This window comes from Maniola jurtina, chromosome 11, assembly GCF_905333055.1.
Source record: "Maniola jurtina chromosome 11, ilManJurt1.1, whole genome shotgun sequence".
Lineage (NCBI taxonomy): Eukaryota > Metazoa > Arthropoda > Insecta > Lepidoptera > Nymphalidae > Maniola > Maniola jurtina.
In genome coordinates, this window is record NC_060039.1 from 6,270,855 (window position 1) to 6,298,420 (window position 27,566).

Here is a 27,566-nt window from a genome sequence, read left to right on the forward strand (position 1 = left end):
TTGCTATCACAACATCTAATTATTCAGTTCACAATCCAAATACCGAAAATATGCGATATCGCTCCGAATCTCAGAAGGAGACTAAACTAGAACCTTCAAAACACCCGTATTTATGCAAGTTCAATCTTGTTGGCCTCCTAGCAACAGATTGTATGACATCGAATGAGCCAAATATCGATTTTATCAAACTACCTGCATTAGATAAATTAATAATTTTATATTATTTTTGACAACTCAAATCAATTTTTAAAAATAACCTTACAGTTCGGCCGTCCTGAATTTAACACGTCCTCGTGTTTCTAATCAGTCTTGTCATGTCAGTCGCGGGCTTCCCTGCCCTAAGTCAAATCCAAATCATGGGCTATCCTGCCCTCCGTCAAATCATTAAAACCTACCCTTGAACTGCCGAACTCTCAGTTTTAATATCAAGTCAACAATAAATCCAAACAACTAACTTCTCATTCGATGTATACAAAATCTGAACCACTTATTGCAAATTACTTTCCACTTCACAAAAGACTAAATTCTTTAAAAAAAAACTAAAAATTTTAATCACCAAATCAAACTCAATAAAAATTTTAATCAAATGTGGGTTATTTACAAAAAGATACCAAAGTGAAATTAAGACAACGTGAGACACGTCCCGCTTCTGAATTATTGGCGTCACTCAGAAAAGCAGGTATTATTTAAATATTTTTATCGAATTATTGGAATGTCCTCTCCAAAACCAACACAAAAAAAACACAAGTTTAATGTGTAAGGTTATCCGAGAGTTTTAATCTAAACAAACTAATGCCAAAATAAATAATTTAATTAGAGCGTGATTGCTATCACAACATCTAATTATTCAGTTCACAATCCAAATACCGAAAATATGCGATATCGCTCCGAATCTCAGAAGGAGACTAAACTAGAACCTTCAAAACACCCGTATTTATGCAAGTTCAATCTTGTTGGCCTCCTAGCAACAGATTGTATGACATCGAATGAGCCAAATATCGATTTTATCAAACTACCTGCATTAGATAAATTAATAATTTTATATTATTTTTGACAACTCAAATCAATTTTTAAAAATAACCTTACACTACCTATTAGCCTTATGAGATGGGTATAGTCTATTGCCAGACAGACGGACGGACAGCTGAGGCTATTACTAATAAGGTTCCCGTTGGCATCCATCGGGTATGGAACCCTAAAAACAAGCATTACGGTCTACATCACATTTTTAACCTAAAATATGAGAAGGTAAGAACGAATAAAAATCGAATTTCCAAACTCCGACAATATTCGCTATAAACTTTTCCGTTTTACTTGGGCCCAAACAAAAAACAACCGTGATTGAGTTTGGTCCAGTCCTTTATAGCTTTCAATGCGCATTTCGAGCTGTCAGTGGCAAATTACACTGGCTGCCCATTCACGCTCAAAAATCACTCTCAATCGAGTGAAGTGGGACAAAATAAAAGGTGAATTCATCATGGGGGCGCGAATCGCCCCTGTCGGGAAACCAGGGCGGGAAACCTATGTCCCGACCATTTGTACACACTAACAGGTGCCGACAGTTTATTAATTTAAATGGCGCGCAGTGTATAGAGTTATTCGAAATGTCATTTATCAAATATTTTATTGTCTACAAATTATATAAACTTTTTTCTAAGTTTTGGTGATTTTTATTACAGTTTTATTCGGACTTTACCTTTATACGTATAATGAATAAGTAGGCCAACTTTAGGGCAAGGCAAGGAACACTCAAATTTTCGTTCAGATCATGTACCTATCTGTCTGTTTGTAACAGCGATTTTAAAAATAATCTGTAACAGTTGTAAAGTTGAGGACAGTTAGTATAGAAACCCTTTACCGCTGGCTATTTAAAACAATTTAAAAAAAGTCAGGTTAAATTATTTGGGTTTTCTCCTTCGAGTGATACTTGGAATAGATATTTTAAATCAGTATTATTAATTTATAGGTGTCAGATAGTTTTTGAAAAAAAAAATACCTATCATTTAGGACCGCCAAAGATTTTAACAACTACTAGTATAGCTTCAAAATCTTACTTACTTAGGTAAGTGTGTTCAGTGTTCTAACGAATTCGAAGAATTTTTATTTTTGTTTTCATTACAGATGTCTATTGTCTATTTATCGAAAATAAGTTAAACATTGTATGCATATTATGTACCTGAAGAAAACTCGATAATAATATGTACCTTTAAATGCCGGTTGTAAACAGAAGCTTAAAAAGTTAAAGTGGCTCCACAATGTTACAAGCGACCACCGACAGTGGCAGTGTTAGGTTGCAAAATTTTATTGAGTAAATTTTCCGTGAGTAATTAAACGAAAAGCATTCTGTTGTGCGTAAGTATCCAATTTTTTATCAGTCAATTCATAAAACCGTGCACGTGGAGTGGTCTTTTATATTGATGCAATATTAAGAGATTCAATTAATTTGATTTTTTTAAATTTATTTTTAAAACGATCCGACCGCCCTCGTCACATCGATTTATCAGTTTTCGGAACCTACTCAATTTCTCGTAACAAAACCTTTTAAAATCATTTTGTATAAAAATTTATAGATAGTTTAATATCTTTGGTAGTACAGACAGGTATATTTCTTCGAAAATTGTATTATTTGAGTTCGTATTCAAAGTCTGTTATTAATTACTTACTATTAATACCTCAGTCTGTCAGAGCCTTCTGAAGTAAGAAACACATCATTTTGTGGACCTTTCTAGGTTCTGGCGGTTCTGGCCTCTTCTACAGTTGTATTCTATTTATTCTACCTTCTCAGTTCATGAATTAATTTTCAATATTCCACGCATTGAACATTATTGTACCTACTTGAGATCTTTAGATATTTAGTAGATAGTTAAGTATAGTTTATTTTAATAAAAAATAGCTTTTACTATTATCACATTGTGTAACACTATTACAGTTCGTGACACGTAACTAACTCTCGTGTTGTCAAATTGTCGCCCATTACAACTTATGTTATCAAAGCATTCATCGATTCAAATTCAATCGATACAATAAATCAGTTTTGTAATATTTCAACCCAAATAAAGAAGTACTAATTTTCGTTAGTGCAAATATAATGAACAAGGGAAAAGGGTTTCCATAAATCGATTCTGCTCACATGATTCGATTATGCGGGGTTGAGAGGGCCCGAAATAATTCATTTTTGTAGAGACTCCGTCTGGTCAGTAGTACCATCATTATACCTAGAATACTATCTTGTTATATTTTTCTAGATATATCTTTTCATTTTGAGCCTTTTAAAAAGAATTATAATATGGGTTTGTTATAAAAACTACTGAGTAGGTAGGCAAAACAAAATACCACGTAAAAGTTAAACTGTTTGTAGAAATAGTAGGTAGAGTTAAATAATAAAAATTCAGGATAAATAAATACGAAATCGAAAAACAAATCTAATCCTACATCTGATAAACACTTGAAGCAATAAGAACTCCGTAATAGCGCAAGATAAACAAGCAGACGAATTCTCGATAAAAACCAATAACTCGATAAATCGAGAGCTTAAAGCAGAAAACGACTGGTCGCTACCGAATGAAAGTATAAACGGAATCATCTTTCACGCCCCGCCGGACGGTTTACACGAAAACAAGATTGATTTTATTGACTTCATACATACATCGTATGTTAGCTAGAAAGCAAACAACACATTTTTTCAGTGCCATATCCCAAGACTAGAAAATATTTACCTACTAATACTTTCTTACTAATGCTCTTAGGATTTTCAATGTATCTGTAGATACATATTCTACTCGTAATAAAATATTCGGATTTGTTATGTGTTGTGACCAATGTTGAAATAACCATTGAAGAAAAAAATTGGTAGAAGAGACTGGTAACAAAAGTTAAAACTATAAAATAAAACAGTGGTTTTTTGGATTCTCAAATAAATAGTAGCATCAAAAATTGAAATTTGAAATTTTTTACATCTACTAGCACTCCGAGCACTATTATCAGCATGTCGGTGAAGCGACGCTGTCGCTGAAGCGAAGTTTTTGACTGTCCAAAAACCACCCAACGCAACTTAAGAAGTTTGCATTCCAAATAATACACTGATAACTAAAAGAACATTTATTTTTAATTCTTATATCAAAATACACTTTACCAAAATGATGATGATGATTATGAATTTAACAACAGAAGTTCGCTGTAAATCTATTTCTAACGTAACAAAGCCAAAAGCAGACACTTCTGTTTATACTCCAATTTCAATTCGAGAACATGAAGATACTAATAACAGATTCAAAATTAGTAGTCTAAATATGATATTAGCAGCATAAATACGATATCCTGCAATCAAATCATATGGTTTCAATGGCTTCGACGTCTGCTCGTGTGTGGTCCGTAAACAAAGCTCTTAATGGCCGTAGACTAACGTCAACAGTTTATTACCGCAATCGACATCGCAGTTAGAGTCGATTCAATGTATCGACTTGCGTTCGCTGAAGTAATGACGGGCTTGTTATGGATGTATCGATTTTAATTGCGATGTGCCGATTTGTAACTTGATTTGTCGATACTCTTACGATGTGTTAGTTTTTCAACTAATTATAAAACATAGACGCATTCACGTCAAAACATAGTTTTTAAAATGTTTTAGATGACTCATTTTTACGAAGAAGTATAAAGTTAATTATAATCAATCGTGTGATCAAAAGAAAGATCGTAAATTCCAAAAATAAACTATGTACCTACTTATTTTAGAAAAAATGCATTTTATTCAACCAAGAGTTCAACGAGTCAAAACTAAATAACCTTGATAGTTAAAATATAGGGATTTGCAACTTCTGGTCTAGTCTGGTGGGAGGCTTCGGCCGCGGCTAGTTACCACCCTAACGGCAAAGCCGTGCGTTAAGCGATTTAGCGTTCCAGTACGTTGCCGTGTAGAAACCGATCCGGGGACGTATAAGTTTACTGAAACTGCCATACCATTTTAAATTAGCCCGCTTTCATCTTAGACTATGCGTTATCGCCTACCATCCGGTGAGATCGCAGTCAAAGGCTAACTTGTATCGAAATAGGCTATAAATAAAGATACACACATTCATACATAATAGTTTTATGAAATTTATACTAATATCGATAAATTAAGATAGTAATGACAGCAAATTCGCAATTAGAAGCGGTGGCGAAGGCACTGCCTGAGATCAATAAGCAATTTCCCCAAGATACCGGATGCGGTCTACCGGGCACAAGTTCAATTATTATTGAATTTCCTATGTCCGTGCTCGGGGAGACAAAAACGCTAGGGACGTTATTATTCGTTAGAAATATCAAAATTATATGCAAGAACATCACTAGCATGAAATAACTAACTGTTAAAAATTATACACCCATCCTACTCGTACTAATATAATTAATATTAAATGGATGTTTATTACTCCTTCTGAAAAACTGAGCCAATTAGCTGAATTTTGAAATGGAGATAGATAGCTGACATAATAGACTTTGTCCCAGAAAAAAGTCCCCAACGGATTTTTAAAAAACGCGGACGAAGTCGTTAGCCTCATCTAGTACTTAATATAATATTATAAGTTAAAGCCAAAATAGGTATGTCACGGCCCATCCGCTTAACCGATTTTTATGAAACTTTGATACAGTCAGCAACAAAGCTAAGTTTGCACCCGTCTATAGTCGCTTGTACTGGCGGGCCCAATCCTAGTTTTGTTAATGCTCACTACTAATGAGATAGCTTGTATCCCGAAGATGGTCATAGGTTACTTTTTATCTCGGAAAATCAAAAAGTTCCCATGGGATTTAAAAAAAGCTTAAACCCACGCCAGACGAATTCGCATTTAGTTTTACATGAAATAAATAGAAAATGCCTATTGACGCGATTCTGAGAACAAAACGGCCTTATTTTGTTCGAAAGAAGGAATATAGAGAGTTGAGACAGTTAAACAATACAAAAGGTATGCGTATGTAAATTGCTTGAAATAAAACTAATTTATTTTACAATAATCGAAAAATATCTACATACTTAAATTAATAATATAATTTACGAAGAAATTAATAGCTTTGTTTACCGGAGCGGGTACCTCAGTAATGTTTATTTGTTTAATTAATTCTGAAAACTTTTCCTCTAATAATGAAGATGCCACTCGGTGTTGTTGTTTCATCAAATCCGGTTTACAAGGGGTTGCTATTCCGCCTATTTCTATCGCTTTGTATTACTTGGGATTATTTAGACGTTTATTTACCTATAACTTAATCGCTTTTGAAGATATTTGAAACAAATCTTCTAGAGTTAGTGATTTTGGCGTATTTGGAATATATTAATGTCACTTCTTAAAGTTGAATTTCTATGCTTTATTAACCCCCGACCCAAAAAGAGGGGTGTTATAAGTTTGACGTGTGTATCTGTGTATCTATGTATAAACTATACTTCAGTAACACCCTTTTCAGAAGATAGAAGAACTACAACCACAAGTATTTTATTTAAAGTTTACATTATATTACAAAAAAGAGTTTAGCGCAATAATATCCCTATGTGCACTATTATGAATAAATCCCAGTCCGTTAACATCCTTAAATAGTCCCAAAATTGCAACTCAACTCATTTTACTATTAAAATTACATAGAATGGCTAGTGTTCAAATTTGATACATTTTGCAAATTGCCCACTAGAGCGCATGAACTAGTGAGCCGACGCTGCGTGCCGGTTCGCTTTGGGAGTTGGCACGGTTGGCACTCAAAACTGCACAGCAATGACTCACTGCCACCGGGCAATACGGCCACCCGTGCGGCCTGTGACGAAACTCTGTCAATCCTCAACTCGAAATCATCGATTAGACAACACTATCAAAATAACTGTAGAATAACTTCGAAAATTAACACTTATTAGATTGGTACGTTAGTGAGGTTAAATTATAAATCATCTCAAGCAACCGTATAAAGCATACCTTGCTTATTATAGCTAGACAACGGACTACGGAACGCAACCGTCAAGCTGACATGTCGCAAAATCAGCTGTTCCTTATATTTAATTTAACTTTAAGTAAATTTAAATAGAAATATGTGAAAAAACCAGTGTGAAACTGTTATTAATGATTAAGTGATTATAAATATTGTAATAAATCGTGACATGCAACTATAAATAAGCGACACAACCAGACAAAGGACTCGAGTACAGAGGGCGGCTGCCGGTGTTTGAAAATTAACTGCTTTAACCGGGGGAGTATTGCTTTTAGTACCTAATTTAATCTTATATTTTATGTATTTGAATGTTGTTTTACATAATTAGGTTAGGTACTACACTCACAACTCTCATTTTCTCGACAACATCGAGCCACGCCCCTCCTCACATTAGGCAAAAACCTTTCTCCACTTACTTGACAAATAGTGGAAGTATAGTTGGAGAATAACGAATGCTGCCTCAGACAACACTAACATTACACAATACATACTCACAACTCTTCATTTTCTCGATAACATCGAGTCACGTCCATCCTCACAATAGGCAAAAACCTTTCTCCACTTACTTGACAAACAGTGGAAGTATAGTTGGAGAATAACGAATACTGCCTCAGACAAAATACTAACATTACACAACACATAATATATACTAAGTCTATCGCTAAATAATAATTTTAAAAGTAAATAGGTACAAAGTGCACACCATATTATGATATAATCTTTTGGTGCAGTTAGTGTAGGTGTAGACATACCAAATTATTTATATAAATTTTATCTCTCTAAGTCTGTGAATCTTTGTCCTTTTTTCTCTGTTTTCTAAGACCATTCTGTCTCCATATCCTGTAAACTTTTATTTCTATTTTCCTTCACTCACATATATTATTTGGTGTGTTTCAGGATTTTATATACACAATGGCACCCACAACCAGGAGGGCAGCAGTAATGGAGGAGCAAGAGAAACTAAGAACTGCCCTCCGGGAACTGAAGTTGCTGAAACAGCTAAATGAACAGTTGTTGAAGGAACAAGAGGACAGTGAAGTTGAGTTAAGAGCCATTATTGCCAAGAACACTCAATTGAAGGCTGAACTAGCTGACTTGAACAAAGTTCATACTCTGGTACTCGAGGAACGGGACCAACTCCAGGATGCAGTTGGCTCATTCAATCAGTGCATCCAAACATACGATGAGGCTCTTAGCAAGATTTCTATGTTAGAGAATGAATTGAGTAGGGCTCAGAAAACAATTGATGACCTTCAGTCTCAATTGCAAAGTTATGAAGCAAAGGACACAAATAATTTATATGACGAACTGCTCACTTCATCCTCAATAGCGCCAGTAGTGACCATCGATCTGACATGTGACAGTCCTTGTGCTAGTGATACTAATCCACTACGGGAAGATAACTTAGTAAACTTAAATAGCCATAATAAAATAAAAAAATACATTAAACTTAACAAAATTATCAGGAAAACACAAAGATTGACAAAATGTCATAAAACCTATACAAGAAATATTTCATCATTACAAAAGGAACGTTCCCAATTAGTAAATAAGCTTGATGCTTGTTGCATATCCTTAACAGAACTGCAGAATAAATATGATGTGGATGTTCAAACCCTAAATGATGAAATTTCCAAATTGACTCAGTCTCTTCATAAAGTTACCGACCTATACGAGCTGTCACAAAAACAGGTCCATGAGCAAATACTGGCAGCGGACCAATTGTTAACATTAAGTAACTATAACATGGCTCGTTTTGAGTCATTAACAAATAGGTATGATTGTTCTCCAAATGTACCTATAATTTGCCAAAATAGCCCTACAGTGCTCCCTGTGAAAGCAGATACTTGCCCAGGGCAGTGTAGCATAGATGTTAGGGTTCCTTCATCAGACAATATGAATCCCTCAACTAAGCCAATAAAACAAACTGTAATTATTTCTGACAGCTTAGGTAGAGGGCTCGGCTCCATGATGAGCTATTACTTAAAGCATTCAGTGATTAATAGATGTTCCCCTGGTGCTACTTTTTACCATTTAATTAATAATTTAAATGAAAAATCATTGGATAGCAATACAAATGTCATATTGTTGTTTGGGGACAGTTTGCAAGTCAAAAAACAACAGATTGTAAAATGCATTCAAAAATTACTAATTTTACATGAGAAAACCAAATGTAAATTTGTCTTGTGTGCCTTTCCTTATTCTGGTACATTTAATAAACAACAAAATGAGAATATACATACATTAAATTTGAAAATGTATAATCTGACAAAATATTATAGCGAAGCTATTTCTTACTTTGATATTAATAGTTTTACTAATAAGTTTAGATTGACCGGTGACAGTATGCATCTTCCAAAGAGATGCAAGATGCATATTGCTTCACTATTAGCATATAATTTAAATGATTCAGTTACAAGTGTTGTAACAAAGTCTCTTGACTCTTTTACAAACCGTACGTCTAGTACTAATTTTTTCTGTATTGACTCGAGTACTTCCAGTACTAATATTTCAATTATTGACTCAAGCAATGGTTTATGTACTATTAGGAACCCTATTGCTTGTTTAAACTAGATAGTAAGACAACGGAGGAGCTCTGTAAAATGAATACTGTACATCAAAACATACAGAGCCTCACCGGCAAGGATGGTAAAATTTTTAAATCAAGTAGTAACACAACAGACAAGCAATGTATGATTAATCTTGTACACCAAAATATACAGGGCTTGTCTGGAAAAGAATATGAAATTGAACTTTTTATAAAAAAATTAGATATCGATATTCTATGCCTTACTGAGCATTGGCTCAATAGTTATCAATTAATTGTCAATCTTGGAAATTATTCATTGTCAAGTGCGTTCACAAGAAAGAAGGCTATTCGCGGAGGATCTATGATAATAACCCGCAACAACATTAATTACAAGGAACGAAAAGACATTCTTAATCTTTCGGTTGAACGCACTATTGAGCTGTCCTGTGTTGAGCTGGAGCGATATATTATAGTTTGCGCATACCGACCTCCTTCGGGTGACTTTTCTCTGTTTGAGGACGTCATGGAGGAGGCACTGAGGCGGATATGTAGGTCATCAAAAAAAATATTGATTTGTGGAGACTTTAATATTGATATTTTACTTCACACCTCCTTTACAGACAGATTACTTAACTTATTTAAAAGTTTTAATTTAGAAAACATTTTTGTTGAGCCCACACGTGTAACTTCAACTTCAGCTACTTGTATTGATAACATTTTTGGTGATTGTAAAATTGTTAAAAAATCCATTATCACCACTCTTAGATCCGACCACTGTGGACAAATGATATCTGTTCCCAGCTCTCAACAAAATATAACAAAAGTTATAAAGTATAGGCCAGTCACCACCAAAAAAGTAAGGCAATTCAAACTCAATATTTTATCTACTTTACCTACAATTGACCTTACACAGGGTGGTCCGGATGAACTCTATAAAGCTTTTTTTAGCTGTATAAACTCCCAATTTAATTGTATTTTTAAAGTCATAGAAAAAAGATTGTTTAAAAATCTTAAATTTAGTGAGTGGGCTACTGCTGGCATTTATAAAAGTAGGAACAAGCTGTTTGACTTGTATGCAGAAAAGCAATATAATTATACTCCAACATTTGTTCAGTATGTAAGAAATTATTCAAAATTATTTAGAAATGTTTGCATACAAGCTAAGTCAATTCACATAAAACAGAAAATTATTAATTCTGATAATAAAATCAAAGCAGCTTGGGATATCATCACAGATGAAACTGGGAAACGTAAAGTGGAAAATAATAAATTGGAACTTAAAATTAACAACCATATTACTGACTCCGACTTAGAAATAGCAAACGTATTTGAGGACTTTTTTCGAAACATTCCAGTTACCACTACCAGTTCCCTTAACTCGTCGCCAACGGAAGCCTACACTCTTCTAAGGAGCAATGTTTCTGAGTGCAGTGTATTATTTAAATTTGAACACGTTACCCCATATGATATTGTTAAAGTATTCAAATCGCTACAGTACAAAAAAACCGGAGACCTATGGGGAATTTCAGTAAAAGTAATCAGCAATATTATTGATATTGTTGCTCCATATCTTGCTCTAATCTTTAATGAGTCCGTAGATTCAGGATCCTTTCCAGATCTTATGAAATACAGTAAATTAATTCCTCTTTTTAAATCGGGTAGTAAAACTGACCCAAATAATTACAGGCCAATTTCAATTTTACCGACTTTTAGCAAGATATTTGAAAAAATTATGCTCAACCAACTGCTCCAGCACTTTAATCTGAATAAATTACTTCATTCGGAGCAGTATGGTTTTACTAAAGGTCGATCAACAATCGATGCGGGCGCAATGCTTTTAAAGCATATATTCGATGCATGGGAGAACTCACAGAATGCTATTGGAATTTTCTGTGATTTGTCTAAAGCATTCGATTGCGTTTCGCATGAGACTCTCTTGGCTAAATTGAACCACTATGGAATCAAAGACTCTGCGCTTAGTCTCATTGCGTCCTACCTCAGTGATCGTATACAAACTGTATGTGTAAATGATGTGAAGTCATCCGGATCAGCCTCACTAATGGGTGTTCCACAAGGCTCTATCTTAGGTCCCTTCATGTTTTTGGTATATATAAACGATTTACCATATTTCGTCCAAAATAATTGCGATATTGTACTATTTGCTGATGATACGTCTTTGATTTTTAAAGTCGATAGAAATTATAATAATTTTGACGATGTAAATAGAACCATATCGCAGGTTACTCATTGGTTTACTGTTAATAATTTGCTTTTAAATGCAAAGAAAACTAAGTGTGTCGAATTCGCATTGCCCAATACTAAGACGGCAAATGATTTTAATTTAATGGTAAATAATGATATGTTGAAAGTAGAAGAAACTACCGTGTTCCTAGGGATAACTTTAGATGCAAAGCTTCAATGGAACGCCCATATATCAACACTTGCTGGTAAACTCAGCTCTGCTGCTTACGCTGTTAGAAAGATTCGACAGATAACTGATGTGGAAACTGCAAAAATTGTATATTTTGCCTATTTTCACAGTATTATGTCTTACGGAATCTTACTATGGGGTAAAGCGGCAGATATTGGAAAAATTTTCGTATTACAAAAAAGGGCAATACGCGCAATCTATAATTTAAAACCGCGCGATTCCCTACGAGAGAAATTTAAGGAAATAGGTATTCTTACAGTAGCTTCTCAATATATTTACGCTAATATAATTTTTGTACGACAAAACATTCATAGTTACAAAAAAATCGGTGATTTCCACGACCGGCAAACTAGAAACCGTGATAGGCTCGCATATCCTACGCTCCGCCTCAGGAAAGTTGGAAAATCGTTTGTGGGAATGAGTGTAATATTTTATAATAAAATTCCACAATCAATTTTAGACTTGCCTTTACACAAGTTTAAAAAATCTATTAAAAGTATGCTCCTGAAAAAAGCTTATTATACAATCGAAGATTATGTAAATGACAAAAAAGCTTGGATTTGATGCGCTCCAGCAATACACGGCGCTGCAATTGCTTGTATACAGTATGGCATATTATTGTAAATTGTACATTTGAAAAGAGCAACCGCCGAGTTTCTTGCTGGTTCTTCTCGGTAGGAACAGCATTCCGAACCAGTGGTAGATTATTTTGACGATTCAAAAGCACTTGTAAAAGTTTAATTGAATAAAAATAATTTGAATTTTGAATTTGAATTTTGAGACATTGAGCGTGTTCTAGAACATTTGTGTGTTATTTTATGTTGGTGGTATTGCTTACTTTTCCTGTATTCTTTGGAAGTGGGGGGCTGGCGGTGCATATCGCATGCTACACGTTGCATCAAACAGATTCGTCTGTTTTGGCGGATTGTAGCGAATACTTCTCAAAATTTAAAAAACCCCCGACACAAAAACCTCAGTAAGTAAACTAAAAAAGAGCTGATAACTTTCAAACGGCTGAACCGATTTTCTTCTATTATATTTAAGAACACTCTCGATCAAGCCACCTTTCAAACAAAAATAACTAAATTAAAATCGGTCCATTCGTTTAGGAGCTACGGTGCCACAGACATACACAGATACACACGTTAAACTTATAACAACCCTCTTTTTGGGTCGGGGGTTGCTTAAGTAACGCCTGATTCTATCCGATAATCAAATAATTGTCTTAGCAACAAGTTTGTATCAGATTACAGATGCGATACGGTCGGCATATGGTGCGTGCAGTGATGTAGCAAAATCGACAATTCGATCGTAGGAAAATCAACACGATCGCACGTAGTAATATAATATATTAAATTAAATATACAAATAAGCATAAAGGGAATCCTCAATTATATTTTATTTAACTACTAGCTTTTACCCACGACATCGTCCGTGTGATATAATTTGATAATAATAGTGATTTTTACTCTCTACAACTAATCGTTAAATGTTACGAAAATAGTGCAACGAATAAGACTTGAACGTTTGGATTTCAGTCAACACCTTAAGCCGTTGAGCTTTCAAGGTTTTTGTTACGACTATACAGACGAGAAATATCGACAAATAAAATCATCAAATTAATCTTGGTATGAACACTTTGTCCATACTAAGTACCTAATACACCGACGAGGTCTGTATCTGAACCTAAATGTAATTTATTTTTTTATTTTTAAATTAATTTAATTTATTTTAATTTTTTTTTTTATTTTTTTTTTTTTATACCGTCTTATTATCACCGTTGAGTTATTAAGACCTCAACAAGGAACAAATTAAACAAAGACGTAAACAATCTCGTTCATATTTTATACATCGCGTATATTGAAACCGTGTTCTAACAATTTCACATACAATCATAAATTCTAATTTAACGAGTTGCCGGATCGCGTTACCACCTTCAGTTTCGTTTCATTGTATGTTCCCAAGACGGCGCCCTTAACTCAACGTATACAAAATTAATTAGACGAAATCTTGGGCTTGTATAATATTTTATTATTATTTCCGTTACTGAGATTTTATTAGCGCTTCGTATTTATTACTTTTATGGCGGATCGGAATGGGGCGTTGATTAGCGTCGTTCCTGTATGTTCTCTTTGCTACAACTTCGTAATTATAGAAGTTGTAATTACACAGCCACGTACATTGTGAAACCTTCCCGGGACTTCGCTTCGTTATCGCGCTGCGAATGATGCTTCGCTAAATTAAACGTCGCCCATATAGATATTTTCTTTATTAAAACTGCCTATCTATTTCTTCTCAACCAGAGAGTTGTCATACTGCTAGAGGGCGCAAATCAGGCTGAGGCCATTTTGAGTACAAAATGGCCTCAGCCTGAGTGTGCTGCACCAGTCCTGATTTTTTAAAATTAGCAGATAAAATTGGCGCTAGAGCTGTTTCTATTCTCTCTGTCAATAAATAATATCACAATTTTACGATATACCTAACGCAACTCTTACGATAATGTTACAAGAGTATGAAATATTTATCTTATGTTATACTAACTTATACCCCGATACTCCTTCCACGTGGACTACACAAACACCCCCTATTTTACCCCCTTAGGGGTTGAATTTTCAAAAATCCTTTCTTAGCGGATGTCTACGTCATAATAACTATCTAAATGTCCAGCTCGATCCATTCAGTAGTTTAAGCTGTGCGTTGATAGATTCGTCAGTTAGTCAGTCAGCCACCTTTTCTTGTTATAGGTACCTATGTTTCTTAAATTAATTTAAAAAAATTGGCTGTTCGTTATTTCTGCGGCATCGTTCATCCGATTGAGTTGAAACTTTGAACAGTTATAGTTGTCACTTGTGAGAGATTCATCTTGCTTGATGGACTCGAGTCATGGGTTCTTTAACCATGTACGGTGCATGGATCGTTTTTCTAGTCAGGATTTCACTGGCTAAAGCCTGCCATCGTGGCTTAGGGCTGCGGCCGGCTAATCGCATGTTAGTCGTGGAGTTTTCTTATATACTCGTAAGTAGTACAATAAGTGGCACGCGAGTCGAGTTCCAACCTTAAGTCCCTGTAATCTTGGGTCAGAGGGTGCTTTTTTGACGCCTGATGTATAAGATTAGCTCTTCTAGTAATATAACATCTCTCTGTTCTCAACCGGATTTACAACTCTATCAAAGTGTAACTCTGTACTATTTCCATGATTACGTACTGTCCAATTGCCGTTAACTAGAAAGTTTGATATGAATCGAAAAATAGGAAGCTATACATAGTCGATTTCGCTCGTGTACCATCGGGTTTTTAAATAGTTTATGACACTTTCTTTAAAACCACTTTCTTCCAATAAAGTAAGTACTTCCTTCGACACAACCTCTATATGAATTGTATTTCAGTAGATATTACCTAAAATGAGAGATCATAAATATTCAAGTTGGTAAAAGCATCCGATAGAAAACAATGGAATAGGTGACTTAAAAACAGTTAGACTTCGATACCAAAGTCGGCTAAGGTTCTAAACGAATACAGAAAACACCTTTCTTATAAGGCAGTCCATTTGTGTTCCTAGGACTCAGGATACATCGTCTTCTACTTAGCGGTGAAATGTGTAATGCCTTTTATTCTGATCTCTCAAAGCCGCCCTTTTACTGTTCCTTAACACGTCTTGACTTTTACTGGGATAAGGCGGGAAGACTTAATGACGCTACTGCATTGTAATGACAAAGTAATTGATTGAATTGATTCCTGTATTTCTTATCACGTAGTATCATCGTAACACCATCTATTTCAGAGCTTTTGAGGGTTTTTATTGAATTTTTGGGAAATTGTCTTGATTCTTGAACAGATTTAAGAAATTTTAGGTTTTTAAGTACTCATATATTTTTAGGGTTCCGTACCTCAAAAGGAAAAACGGAACCCTTATAGGATCACTTTGTTGTCTGTCTGTCCGTCAATTTGTTGGAATTTAGTGGTGCACAATAAAATTATTTTCATTCATTCATTCATAATAGTAGGTATATTTTTTACCTTGTGACGATAGTTCATAACTACGCTTAACTAACACGCGGAAGAAGTCGCAGGAACAAGCTATTTCTTTACAATTCTAGTCATCATAGAGTTTATAAGTTTTCCAAAAATGAGTAGGCATATGATACTCTATATGACGCGCACTCTGATTATAAAGTGGTTGCAGCTACATGCATTCAGTATGTAGTAGGTACGTAGGTACTCCCATACATTAGGGAGAGATGAGTTGACCAGTCGGAGTTGGCCAAATCTAATCATTTGCATTAGTCATGCGCGGCCGAAGCCCATACTGCGCTTCATTTCACCAGAACATCCACCCTTGATCCGATTTATACGTTTGTGGCCTCGCAAATTGAAATTTTCCTCAAAATAAAAGAGGTAGAACTCATTAGAACGGCCAAGAAAAGGAAAAATCTTTAAATTTTTAAATTAAAATGGTGAAGTATATAAGGAGCCAATTGAGTTTGATTAGTTATAGACTATTAAGAAGAATATAAAGATAAATACCTACTCATAATAACGATTGAGACTTCTACAATGATGATACTTTTGTTTGTATTGCAGTAAACTTACTAAATTGAACAAGAACTTAGTGAGTTTTCCAACTGCATTGATGTTTGAATTGTTTCACAAGTATCAAGGTATGAAACTGCCAAAGTTTGTGGAAATAACCATAAACTATAAGACGTGGTGTATCGTAGATATTACACATGTGAGAGTTGTCCCCTAGAGACGTGCCGAGCATTTCGGACATTGACAAAGAGGTCACGTATTGCTGCCAAGCCGTAATAAGTACTCGAGTATCTTGGCGAAAGCGTTTTTTGTTAGATTTGTGTGAAAAAGTTATCACAGGCAATAAAATACGTACGAGTAATTGCAATATAAAAATGCAATGGGCTTTCGAGTAAAACAATGTTTCCTAAGCCGCAACAAAACCGACAAAAAACGAGCAAAGCATGTCTGCATCGTTCAACTGCAAATATTTACCCACCGTCCGCGAAAACGAACATTTTGCCCGCTGATAACTTCGGCCGATGATACCACAATTGCGAAAAATTTGTAGCAATTTCAGCCCATTAGGGTTCACTAAATGCAGGCAGTTCCGTAGTTATTCGTTTATCCATGTCAACACATTTGAGTTATATCATAGCATCTTAGTAACAAGTGATTAGTTAGTTTGTAAGTGAGAAGTGAGATAGATGATTTAGATCACTTCGACTCTCATTTATCAAAGTTGAGATAGGTAGGACTTCAAATTAGAAAGTGTTACTTAATTATATCTGATCTTTTCTAGTTAAAATTATATCTTGAAGTTATAAGGTGTCTCTATAAATTTATTTAGGAATAAGTTTCATTTAACCATATGAAATAACGACCTCTATGAAAATGTAATACCTACTACCTCATTTTCCACAAAGAATTTTGCGGGCTGCAACTCTTATTTGCAGATCTTGGTGTCCAGTGTTCACCCATGAAATAAATATCTCTTCTATAGACACTAATTTATTTAAATGAGATGAAGCTATTCAAATGAACTTATTTTATAAAATCTATGTTAGAAAGTTTATAACTTTTAGCTAAACTAATCTATTTTTTTATTTTTTTATTAATAGATTAGCACTTGGGTGCAATCAAACCTGCTAGCAAGTGATGATGCAGCCTAAGATGGAGCACGTTTGTATAGTTCTAATCTAATTACCTACTGTAAAAGTAATGCTCACGAGGAATTTTGCCAAAAATACATTGCATTGTCGCGCTGACCAGCCAGGTTGATGTCACCAGCAACTAACTGTGGTAAAATATCTCGTACTTCAGAACTTTTCTTTTTTGTTGGAAAGAAAAAGAAGGCAGCTCTTCTGTAATTGAATTCCGTACACGGCGCGTATCAAACTGGTATGCGTCGCACGGGCTCACACGTATCTGTGGTCAGGATTGAGGATTTACTGAAATATTTTTGATTTCTTCTCACCAAATTGTTCCGGAAGCATTGGCGGTAATCGTTCCTGCATTCCAACGCCAAAAAATGCATTGGTGTTTGCGTGAAAAGAATTTATTACTACTTATGTACTGACAATAATTCAGTGCTTGTAAAATTGTTAAGTATTTGCTTTTTATTACGCACGTAATGATTTCGACTTTTTCGGTCTCATGGTTTTACATCTGCTCTTCATCGTCATTACCATAATATTGATCTCGAAGTTAAGTTTATTATGCAAAAGTCTTTTGTCTTTCAATTCAATATCTTCGTTCATCTCTTGCAAATCGTCTTTACCTAGTATTTAGTTATTATAAGAAAACGATTACCAGAGATGTATGTAAATGGTGATAAGTGCAAAATGTAACTTTCGTATTATGAAGATCTCGATTCCTTGTGCGTCAAATGTTCACACGTCAACAGCTAAATATACACCAATCGTAGAACGTGTCCATCATACGTATTATTGGAAGTGTTTGCATTGCAGGGACGAGCCCCATGGACGTCCGTAATGGGTGGTTTCCGTCTAATGCCGGCACACAATAGCACCGGTGAGATGCTCATTCGACAGCGTAGATTGCATTTAGCAGGAGGTTTGCAGATTGATCGAATTGCTATTACTACTGCATACTGTTATTGAGTTAACCTGTATACAAATAATATTATATTGTCTTGAGTGTGATTGAATTTTGAAGTGAACTTGATTCTGTAACTATTAGCACGTATCTAACGTATACCTAGCACTCATCCGTTTAACCAATTGTGACGAAATTTGGTACAGATAGGATAGGATAGGACAGGAAAGGATATACCTAGGCAACTTTTGGTTTCTGAAAATACGAATTCCCACGGGATTTAAAAAACCTAAATCCACATGGATTAAGTTGCGGGCATTACTTGGTTGGTACAGAGATAACTCATCCTGAAGACGTACCTATAGAGACTATTTTTTATCCCGGAAATCAAAGAGGTCCCACCTGAATTTTTAAAGACCTAGCATCATCTAGTACGTTATAAAGCGTTTGAAGATGCCTCAGGTCAATCAATCCTTGCAGTTTGGACTGAGCCACTTTTTAGCGCGATAAAAAATAAGCAAAATATAGTTTTGGTGAAATCTGCGTAACGTAAATCCATGCGGACTAAAGCGGACTATGCTTTTATTTAAAGAATTGCGAAAAGCGAAAATTAACACTGGATAGCTCTAAAAATAATTTCGTAATACGTCATTCACAAGTATAGTTTTAGCCATTTCGATTGTAAATTCTATTGCATTGTTATGACGTATCCCTAGACCCTAACAGAGTCATTGGGGTGCATTAGGTAGCCTAACAATAGCCTAGAGTGAGTACTGATGTACGTTGATACGATTGTTCCGAAAACAATTCATTTGAATCTGACCACTCGCCTGTCCGATTCGTGATAGTGTTTGGAATAGATTGAGTTTCATCATGGCTAACTAGATTTGACTATCAACGTACTCGTACCTACTAGTAATTATCTAGCCATAATTTGCTGAAACCAGAGACTAATATCATTATTTGTTATAGTTTAGCTTCTTTAGGGTAGTCTTTCCATTCTGACTTGTTATTATTTTTTCACCGTCGCCATTATCATGATCAACTAAAGTACTTAGCATGGGTCTCCTTTCAGAAATCCTAGGTTTAGACCACAGTCTGGCATGCTGGTCCAGTGCGGGATTGGCAGACTTCACACACCTTTGATGACTAAGTATTTCATTATTATTAGTTAAAATTAACTTAAAGAAAAATTGGTAGTCACCGGGACTGCTTGGAAAAACTTAAAACTATGAAAATAACAATGTTTTTTTTGGATTTTCGAATTTTTTTCGAAAATTTCATAATTTGTAAACTAAACTCATTCACATTAGTTTAGTTTTACATCTATCAGCACTCCGAGCACTATTGAAGCATGTCGGTGATACGACCTTGAAGTTTTTACCCATCCTAAAATTGACCAAGTAGTTTTCACTTCAACAAGATCTGAGGTTATACCTAGAGCATTTACACTTATTGATTAAAAAACTAAGCTTATCATCAATATCGGAAGAATTTATAATTATTCATTAGTACAAGAGTAGTTACTTATAGATACAATATACCTATCAATTACTAATTTAATATGAGTTTTAATTGTACATGATATTCGTACAAAGTTACATCGATAACCCTCCATTCCGAAGATAATGTTCACATAATTGGCGAAACATTTCCATTCCAACCCTTCTAAGACGTAATGTTACGCCCTACATGTTATTTAATTAAGCAATCTCGAACAATGCGAATTGTGTCGAGTAGTGATTCCTTATGATGCAGATGATTCAAATGTTAAATATGATATTTCGAATAAAATTTTCAATATTGTTAATCAAGCTTACCTATTCAAGAGTAGTCAAAGTCAAATCCATTTATTCAAAATAGGTACCGTTGTACATATTTTAATGATTTCCAATTGTTGAATTTGTTAGATAATTATTGGTGTAATGGTGGTGACATAATTTATTTATTACGTAAAATGAAAACTAAAGCTGTGAGGGTTTCAAACGCGCCATGAGAAAAAACCACAACAAACTGAATTATAACAGTCAAATTGTTATAACTGGGCTAGCAAACCGAAAGATTAGCAGAATTCATTTATTGAAAACCATCAATTACAATATCTACAATCTAAATATTAAAAATTTGCTACTGTTGAGTTGCCTTGCCGGAACTACAGAATTTTGACAAAATATACTAAGCTACCGTAGGTTAGTTAGTGTATGTAACTTCTGTAATCACTTTAGAATTGGAGACTAAAGCAATATCTACGGATTCATACGTGACCCTTCCCTCATACTATCTTCAGTCAAAGTGGGAACCCTTCTAAGATATCCCTTGCAGAACTACATGTCTAAACCAATTATAAACGTATAAATCAAAATGATGGAGTAAGGTGAAACTGATACGTAAGTTTAATTGAATTACAATATATGTATTTCAATATGATTTTACAGGAACCTATTGTCCAGGATTCTGTTTCAAAAATTAATATTAAATAATATCTTAGACACAAGAAATTGTATACCTATAGGTAAAAGAAGACCAAAATTTTCTCAATATAATTATTTCTAAGTAATTAGCTAACAATTGTTGGGGGGGGGGGGGGGGGGGGGGGAGGCCGAATTTGCTTGCTTGAATTTTTAGAAGTAGAGGGACGTGTGGCCTAGTTTTGGCAGAGCGTCTCAAGCAACGTTGGCCCAAGTCGGTAACAAGTGACCGACTTTGCAGGTCTGAATTTGGCCTTTTCGTTTCCTTCATGGCTCAGAAAGCACCTTTAGCTGTGTCCGTCCCAGTCATTTTCATGAATCTACACTAATTTTTTTTTTTCTTTAAATCTGGCTTTACTCTGATTAGCCAATGTCAAGTTTGTAGTTATTTTCAAGTTATTGAATCTATACAAGTATGGACTCCGTCTGCGCCGGCGCCCGCCGACATACGCGCGGCGTCCCTTTAGAGCGCATTCCAGTCAATTCCACCATCAAAAAAAAACCAACTAACACAAAAACCATCCACTCTTAACAAAAAAAAAACACTCCAAACAAGCACAGCACGCGCGCCAGCAAACGCCATCACAGACGAAGTCCTACACTAATATTATAAATGCGAAAGTTTGTGCTAGCTTTTCACGACCCATCGGTTTAACCTATTTTGACGAAATCAAAATCCGGAAAATAAAAGAGTTCCCTTGAGATTTTTTAAAACCTTAATCCACGTGGACGAAGTTGTAACTGTATAATAAATAAATAAATAAAGGTTTATTTAGCTCAATTACAGAATCACACACAAAAAAAAAAACAAGAATAAAAATAAAGATACAATTAAACTTAAATATTAGTTAAACTTAAAACTAGAAATACTATTATACTATTGTTGTGTCTGTGAGCTAAAAAGGCTCTGCCTCAGCAAGATGCTGCAGTATTTGACTACTGCTGCGCTGATTTGTATCCACTTACTACACATCTAGAGTCGAAGTATTATTATTATTTTAGTCCTGGGATCCCACCGTATTATTATACCAAGAAAACTCCTACTACATAGTAAGTACCTAGACGTGTACCTATGTTAATGGAAAAGGGTCACGACCCTCAGCGATGAGGAATACGATGCAGAGAGACATAGAAGAAGTAGATAATGAAAGAGGAAAGTTTTTCTTAGTTGGAAAATGGTCAGAGTTTATTCCGACAGATATTCAGTTTAACAAGCACATATCCCGCTGTTAAAATGGAAGGCGTATTTCACTGCGTCGACACACAATACGCTATCTGATGATTGGTTTTTGGCAATTACCAGTATTGTGGGCAATGCGCGCACTCACCGTGTGAAATATGTATGGGATCCGCTCTTTGTTGCATCTATGCATTGCGATAGAATAACAGCTTGTTATTTAAATTACCTCTTGATTAATGGCCGTTCTCGTGTATTTATCTATGATTTGTTGAATCTGTGTTTAAAATAATAATATCCTCTACTGGGTGAAATAGGTCATAGTAGGTAGGTACATCTAGTATTAGGAGGAGGTATTTGGTACATCTAGTATTAGGTACATCTAGGATTGAAACATTTCTTATCATGACTTTCCTAATTGAAAGAGTCACCATATTTTCTTAAATAACAGGACACACTTTAATTATTATATATGGGTCATTAAAAAGGAAGGTTTCACAATACGAAAATGTTTGAAAAGAAAACTTAATATGACTGTCCAATGGGACAGTGATCTTCTTAGTCATGCATATTATTATAAATAATTATTTGAATTTAAAAAAACGGGACTAAATAGTATAAAATAATTATTTAGTAGTTATCTACTATGCCGTGCGTGATCGAGAATATATTGTCAAAATCCGCCCGAACCGTGCACGGCAATGGCACGGGCTACTTCATACCATCTCTGATACAAAAATTAAGTTAAAAATCCAAATCATTCTATATTCTAATTTCTATGATTAGGAACATGCTAAAAACCAAACCGTCATCGGGTCGCCTTATTCAAAGAAATATTAGCTTCATATCATAATGTGCTAGTAAGTAAGTACTACGACCAAAATCTTCTACAGTTATAAAATACAAAATGCCGATGGTTGACAGGCAGTCAAACAATGCACGGGGAATATCGACAAATAATTTTAATTGGGCGGCGAGTAATTGTCAAAAAGCTTTTAGTGTATCGGAGAATGTCAAATATCAGCAAAAATCCATTAACTGTTCACGACCAACAGTAAAATGAAATGTACCAATAAAAATTGGTAATTGGGCTTAGGTAGTTATATCATCAGTTTTTATTTTCTCATAATGAAACAAATGGAAGTGGCACAAGCAATAAGCAGACGAACGGACAGATAGACAGACAGACGAAATGACATTTTTTTAAATGAATGCTTGATAGAAGATTTCTATACTTAGGTACTTAGGCTTACCGTTAGCGTTATACAGCTGTGATTATTTCGATCCCAAATTGAACAGTTGAAAACTGTAACTTATATTATAAGATAACCTTCTCAATTTTTATAAACAAAAGTATTAATTTTTTTTTTTCAAAAAATTTATAGCTTCTGTTACCCGGGTATGAGGATTCTAAAGATACCCCTTACATCCAAATCTGTTCAGACTTCAGATTTTTAGAAGTTGTGGTGGAATAAAGACACTAAATATGAATTCTATATACTAAATATGAAAAACATTACATTCTTTTTTTTGGGCAGTGCAGTGGTGTAAAGAAGGAGGCAGAATTCACCAGAATGTCGCATATGAAAGCAAAACTGACCCTTACCAAAGTCTCCAGTTTCAGTGTGATTCAAGATTTTCGTTTAGCAAGTAAGGTAAAAATGACAAAGTATAAGCCTTTAAAGTGAAATGAGACAAGCGAAAAGTAAAGAAGTTACCGAGACAAGGCTTTTTTGGTCAGTCGTGTAAAACAAGCTACAGTTCAAGCTTGCACTAGATTATGCTTACCTACTAAGCATAGCATCTACAAAGACGTATAACCAATAATAACATTTAACCCTTTGTTTCTAGTAGCTGTGTCGTCTGTACCGTATCGCTTGACATTTGTACAAAGGTTACCGCCTTTAGTACGTTTTCTTAGCTGACACTGTTTTATTAGCAAAGAAAGGGTGTTATTGTATTGCGTGCAATTTAACCTTTGAATTGAATGGGGTGGAAGCGCCTTAATATGTTTAACAATGCTGAGTAAGCTATTATGAAAACTTAGTCTATAAATAGCGACCCGCCCCGGATTTCTTCAAGTGGAAATAAGTTTTCTAATTAAAAAGGTCCGATTTCTCAAAATGATATAATACTTCGTATGAATTCTTGAATAATAGGTAACCACGTCTTAATAATGAAACACACAACTTACACAATATTACTCATACACATTTTTGTCATACATTTGATATAAGTATAATTAATCATGACTAAATAGTGAGTAAATTTTTATTAGTGTCCATGTAATTGATTTTCATGAACTTTGACTAAGCTTACATCCCAGGGAAGGATATACCTACTTTTAATTCTGGAAAACCTAATAGTTTCGACAACATTTTTTAAAAAGCGAAACTTACGCGAAAGAAATTACGCGTATCATCAAGTTAACAATTTATTTACAATCAAAGAGTTCCTATAGATATCATCTTCTGCTATCAATAAACCCGTACGATGAAAGAAAATAATATCAAAACGTGCAATCAAGTCTTGGGAAAGCGGAGAAATAAACGCGAACTTGCCATTAATAAGATATAATTGTGAGTTATAACGTGTGAATAGGAAAATAAAATGCATTTTAATTGAACATCCGTAACCTATTGTGGCTTGCACAATTATTCAGGAAAGAAGACCAATGATTCGTTAGCACGTAAGGCAAATTAGCCGTAGTGGATTCCACCGTTAGCGTAGACTAAAGGTACATTTCGAGGTACATTTTACGTGACCGCGACCCGCGAACGCAACACGCGACCCTTGAGCGGTGCGACAATTTGCATAGTGTCGCGGTTTGGTATCGCATGTCTCGGTCATAAACCGATTATGTCACCCGAATCAGAAAGCATAGTTACCGATTCGGTGTGACTTGGTATTAAAAATACTGCACGAGAAATACATTTTGTCACGCCAATTTTGACACCACTATAAAGCAGTTACGACTAAGATACGAATATCATAGTGAATAGGAGTTCTGATGGTACCTAGTAGATGATGGCGCGTCCCGTTTTTCCGTGCAAAATAGAGTCGTTGGACAAAATATCAACATTTTGTCCAACGACTTGTCGCTAGTGTGCACTTTTAACTGATATAGGTAATAGTTTTATGTAGGAAATAAATAACGTGTCTTGGAGGAAGACAATGGTTGGGTAATAAGATCTGTAGTTAATTTTGGTGAATGTGGAGCGTGGTCGTGACCGGAGATTTATGCAGCCATTGAAGTTACTCTGCTCTTGTTAACTTTCCTACCTGTTTCGGGATTTAGGGTGAAAAGAAAAATAGTATCTAGTAGTAGGTTGTTTCGGTAAAAACTGTCTGCTATTTTGGAAATCTATATTCAAATCTAAATATTATAAAAAAAAGTGATGACTCACTTACTGACTAACCTATCATACCCAGCCCAAACCCTAGAAAGCTGAAATTTTGACAAGAGGTTCCTTTTATAAAATAGACAATGAATTAGACTAGATTTCGAAATTTCTTAGTTCCTTTCTAGATTTCATTGATATTTTTACCATCTTTTAGAATATTGGTTTTAGGTTATAGGTTTGGCAAAGGTTTTAGTTTGAAAAATAAGTAAGCTCACACATACGAAGCTGGGTGAGGCAGCTAGTTTTCTATAAAGTAGAACTTACCTCTCATTTTTTGTTCGTCCAGTAATTGTCTTTCCAAGTTGTCTTTTACTTCTCTTTCTCTTAACACGTCCATTTTTAGTTCCGCTGTAAAAAAAATAATGTAGATTAGAAAAAAATAGAGTTTACAAGTACGCTCAAGGATTGAATGAGACTCAAATCTATATCAGTTCAGCTTCTGAAAGTTCGTGAAACTGAAATTTTAACCGATGAAACTTGTGGCAATTTGTAATTTTAGTTACTTGTTCCTTCCTACAGGTGGACTTTGAGAAATAGCAACCCACGACACTTCGAGGAGATACTTGCACACTGCTTTGTATAACAAATGTAAATTAAAAATGTATAACACCCCCAACAAGTGAAGGTTACAGTAACTAGAAAAGAGCTGATAACTTTCAAACGGCTGAACTGATTTTCTTGGATTATAGCTAACAACACTCTCGATCAAGCCACCTTTCAAACAAAAAAAAAACTAAATTAATATCGGTTTATTCGTTTAGGAGATACGATACCACAGACAGATACACAGATACACACGCCAAACTTATAACACCCCCCTTTTTGGGTCGGGGGTTAAAAATATCCTAATATGGAAAGCCTCAGGTAACCTAGTGACGACGCGGTCAAAGTATACTTTTCTGTTGACATACCTAATATTACATTGTTGAATATCGCATCATCCAAACTCTACTATATAATCTTAATCAGAAATACATATTATAGTACCTAATTTTCTAGTGTATTTATATTAAAAACATTAATTTAATAAACTATAATCTTACGCTTTTCATGCATTAGATATTTGTATAAAAAACAAAACAAACATCATAAACTAGAGATTAACCTAAATAAATAATCAGATACACAAAAGGCATTGTATATTCGCCGAACAAGGCCGAGAAAGGGGCCGATTAGAACATAAACACGGATTAACTCATTCGGAATCCAGCATTGTGAAGGAGTTGATTTGAGAGATTTGCATAACTTCCAATTAAAGCTAACCTGACGGAAATGATTGGGGAGTAACTTCCGAATACAGGAAAATGGATTTCGAGTACTATTTGTCTAATTAGTTCCGAATTATTATGAATTCATTTTGATTCAATTAGTCGATTAGTTAATAAATCATGTAGCTAAAGACTTCACAACGTTAAACATTTGTAATCTATAATTTTATGAAATAACTAGCCGATCGACCCGGCTTCGCTTGGGTTATATTTGAGAATGGCAAGAGGTCTCCAAAAACCTATTTCCACGCCGAAGAAGTCACAGAAAAAGATTTTCATCAAAATCTAATGTCAGTGCTCACACACACTCGTATACACTCATGTACAAATGACTATACCACACTGTACATTCCCGTATTCGGGTAAAAGTACTCGTATAATTAAAAATAGCATAGGATTTTATAGGAATAGGGTATACTTAGTAAGCTAAAGATCTGGAGAGTAACATAGGCTTTTTTTTAGCTCGGAAAACCAGAAGAATTCCCACGCGATTTTTTAAAAGTAAATCCTCGCGGATAAAGTCGCGGGCTCAGCTAGTATTAAACTAAACCTCTACATCCTTTACCCCGCTAGTCACAAGTATCCCTAAGAATGGGCACATAAGCGCATTACAGACGAATTTGAATAGAAAGTGGTGATGCCAGTTCCGTTTAATTTAGTCCCTTATTCAATTAGGCGAGTTGACGTAATGGAGGTCGGGATAAGGCTGATTAACTTGGGATCTTAGCAGCTACTATTCGAATACTTAGTAAACAAATTCGTTTTGCTACCATTCCGCT

The 27,566-nt window shown here is 34.9% G+C and overlaps 2 protein-coding genes across 10 annotated transcripts in view; one reads left to right on the top strand and one right to left on the bottom strand.

The window, feature by feature from the left end:
* LOC123869931 overlaps positions 1-9,744 on the top strand; it is a 34,219-nt gene extending 24,475 nt beyond the window's left edge. The window contains exons 3-4 of the mRNA XM_045913037.1: positions 2,874-2,882; positions 7,792-9,744. Coding sequence (XP_045768993.1) covers positions 7,855-9,516 — 1,662 coding nt within the window. The 5' untranslated portion in view covers positions 2,874-2,882; positions 7,792-7,854 and the 3' untranslated portion in view covers positions 9,517-9,744. The remainder of the gene's footprint in view (positions 1-2,873; positions 2,883-7,791) is intronic.
* LOC123869929 (dachshund homolog 2) overlaps positions 1-27,566 on the bottom strand; it is a 194,729-nt gene that overhangs the window by 23,653 nt on the left and 143,510 nt on the right. For all 9 annotated transcript variants that reach the window (XM_045913030.1, XM_045913029.1, XM_045913028.1 and 6 more), the window contains one exon: positions 25,784-25,867. In XM_045913030.1, coding sequence (XP_045768986.1) covers positions 25,784-25,867 — 84 coding nt within the window. The remainder of the gene's footprint in view (positions 1-25,783; positions 25,868-27,566) is intronic.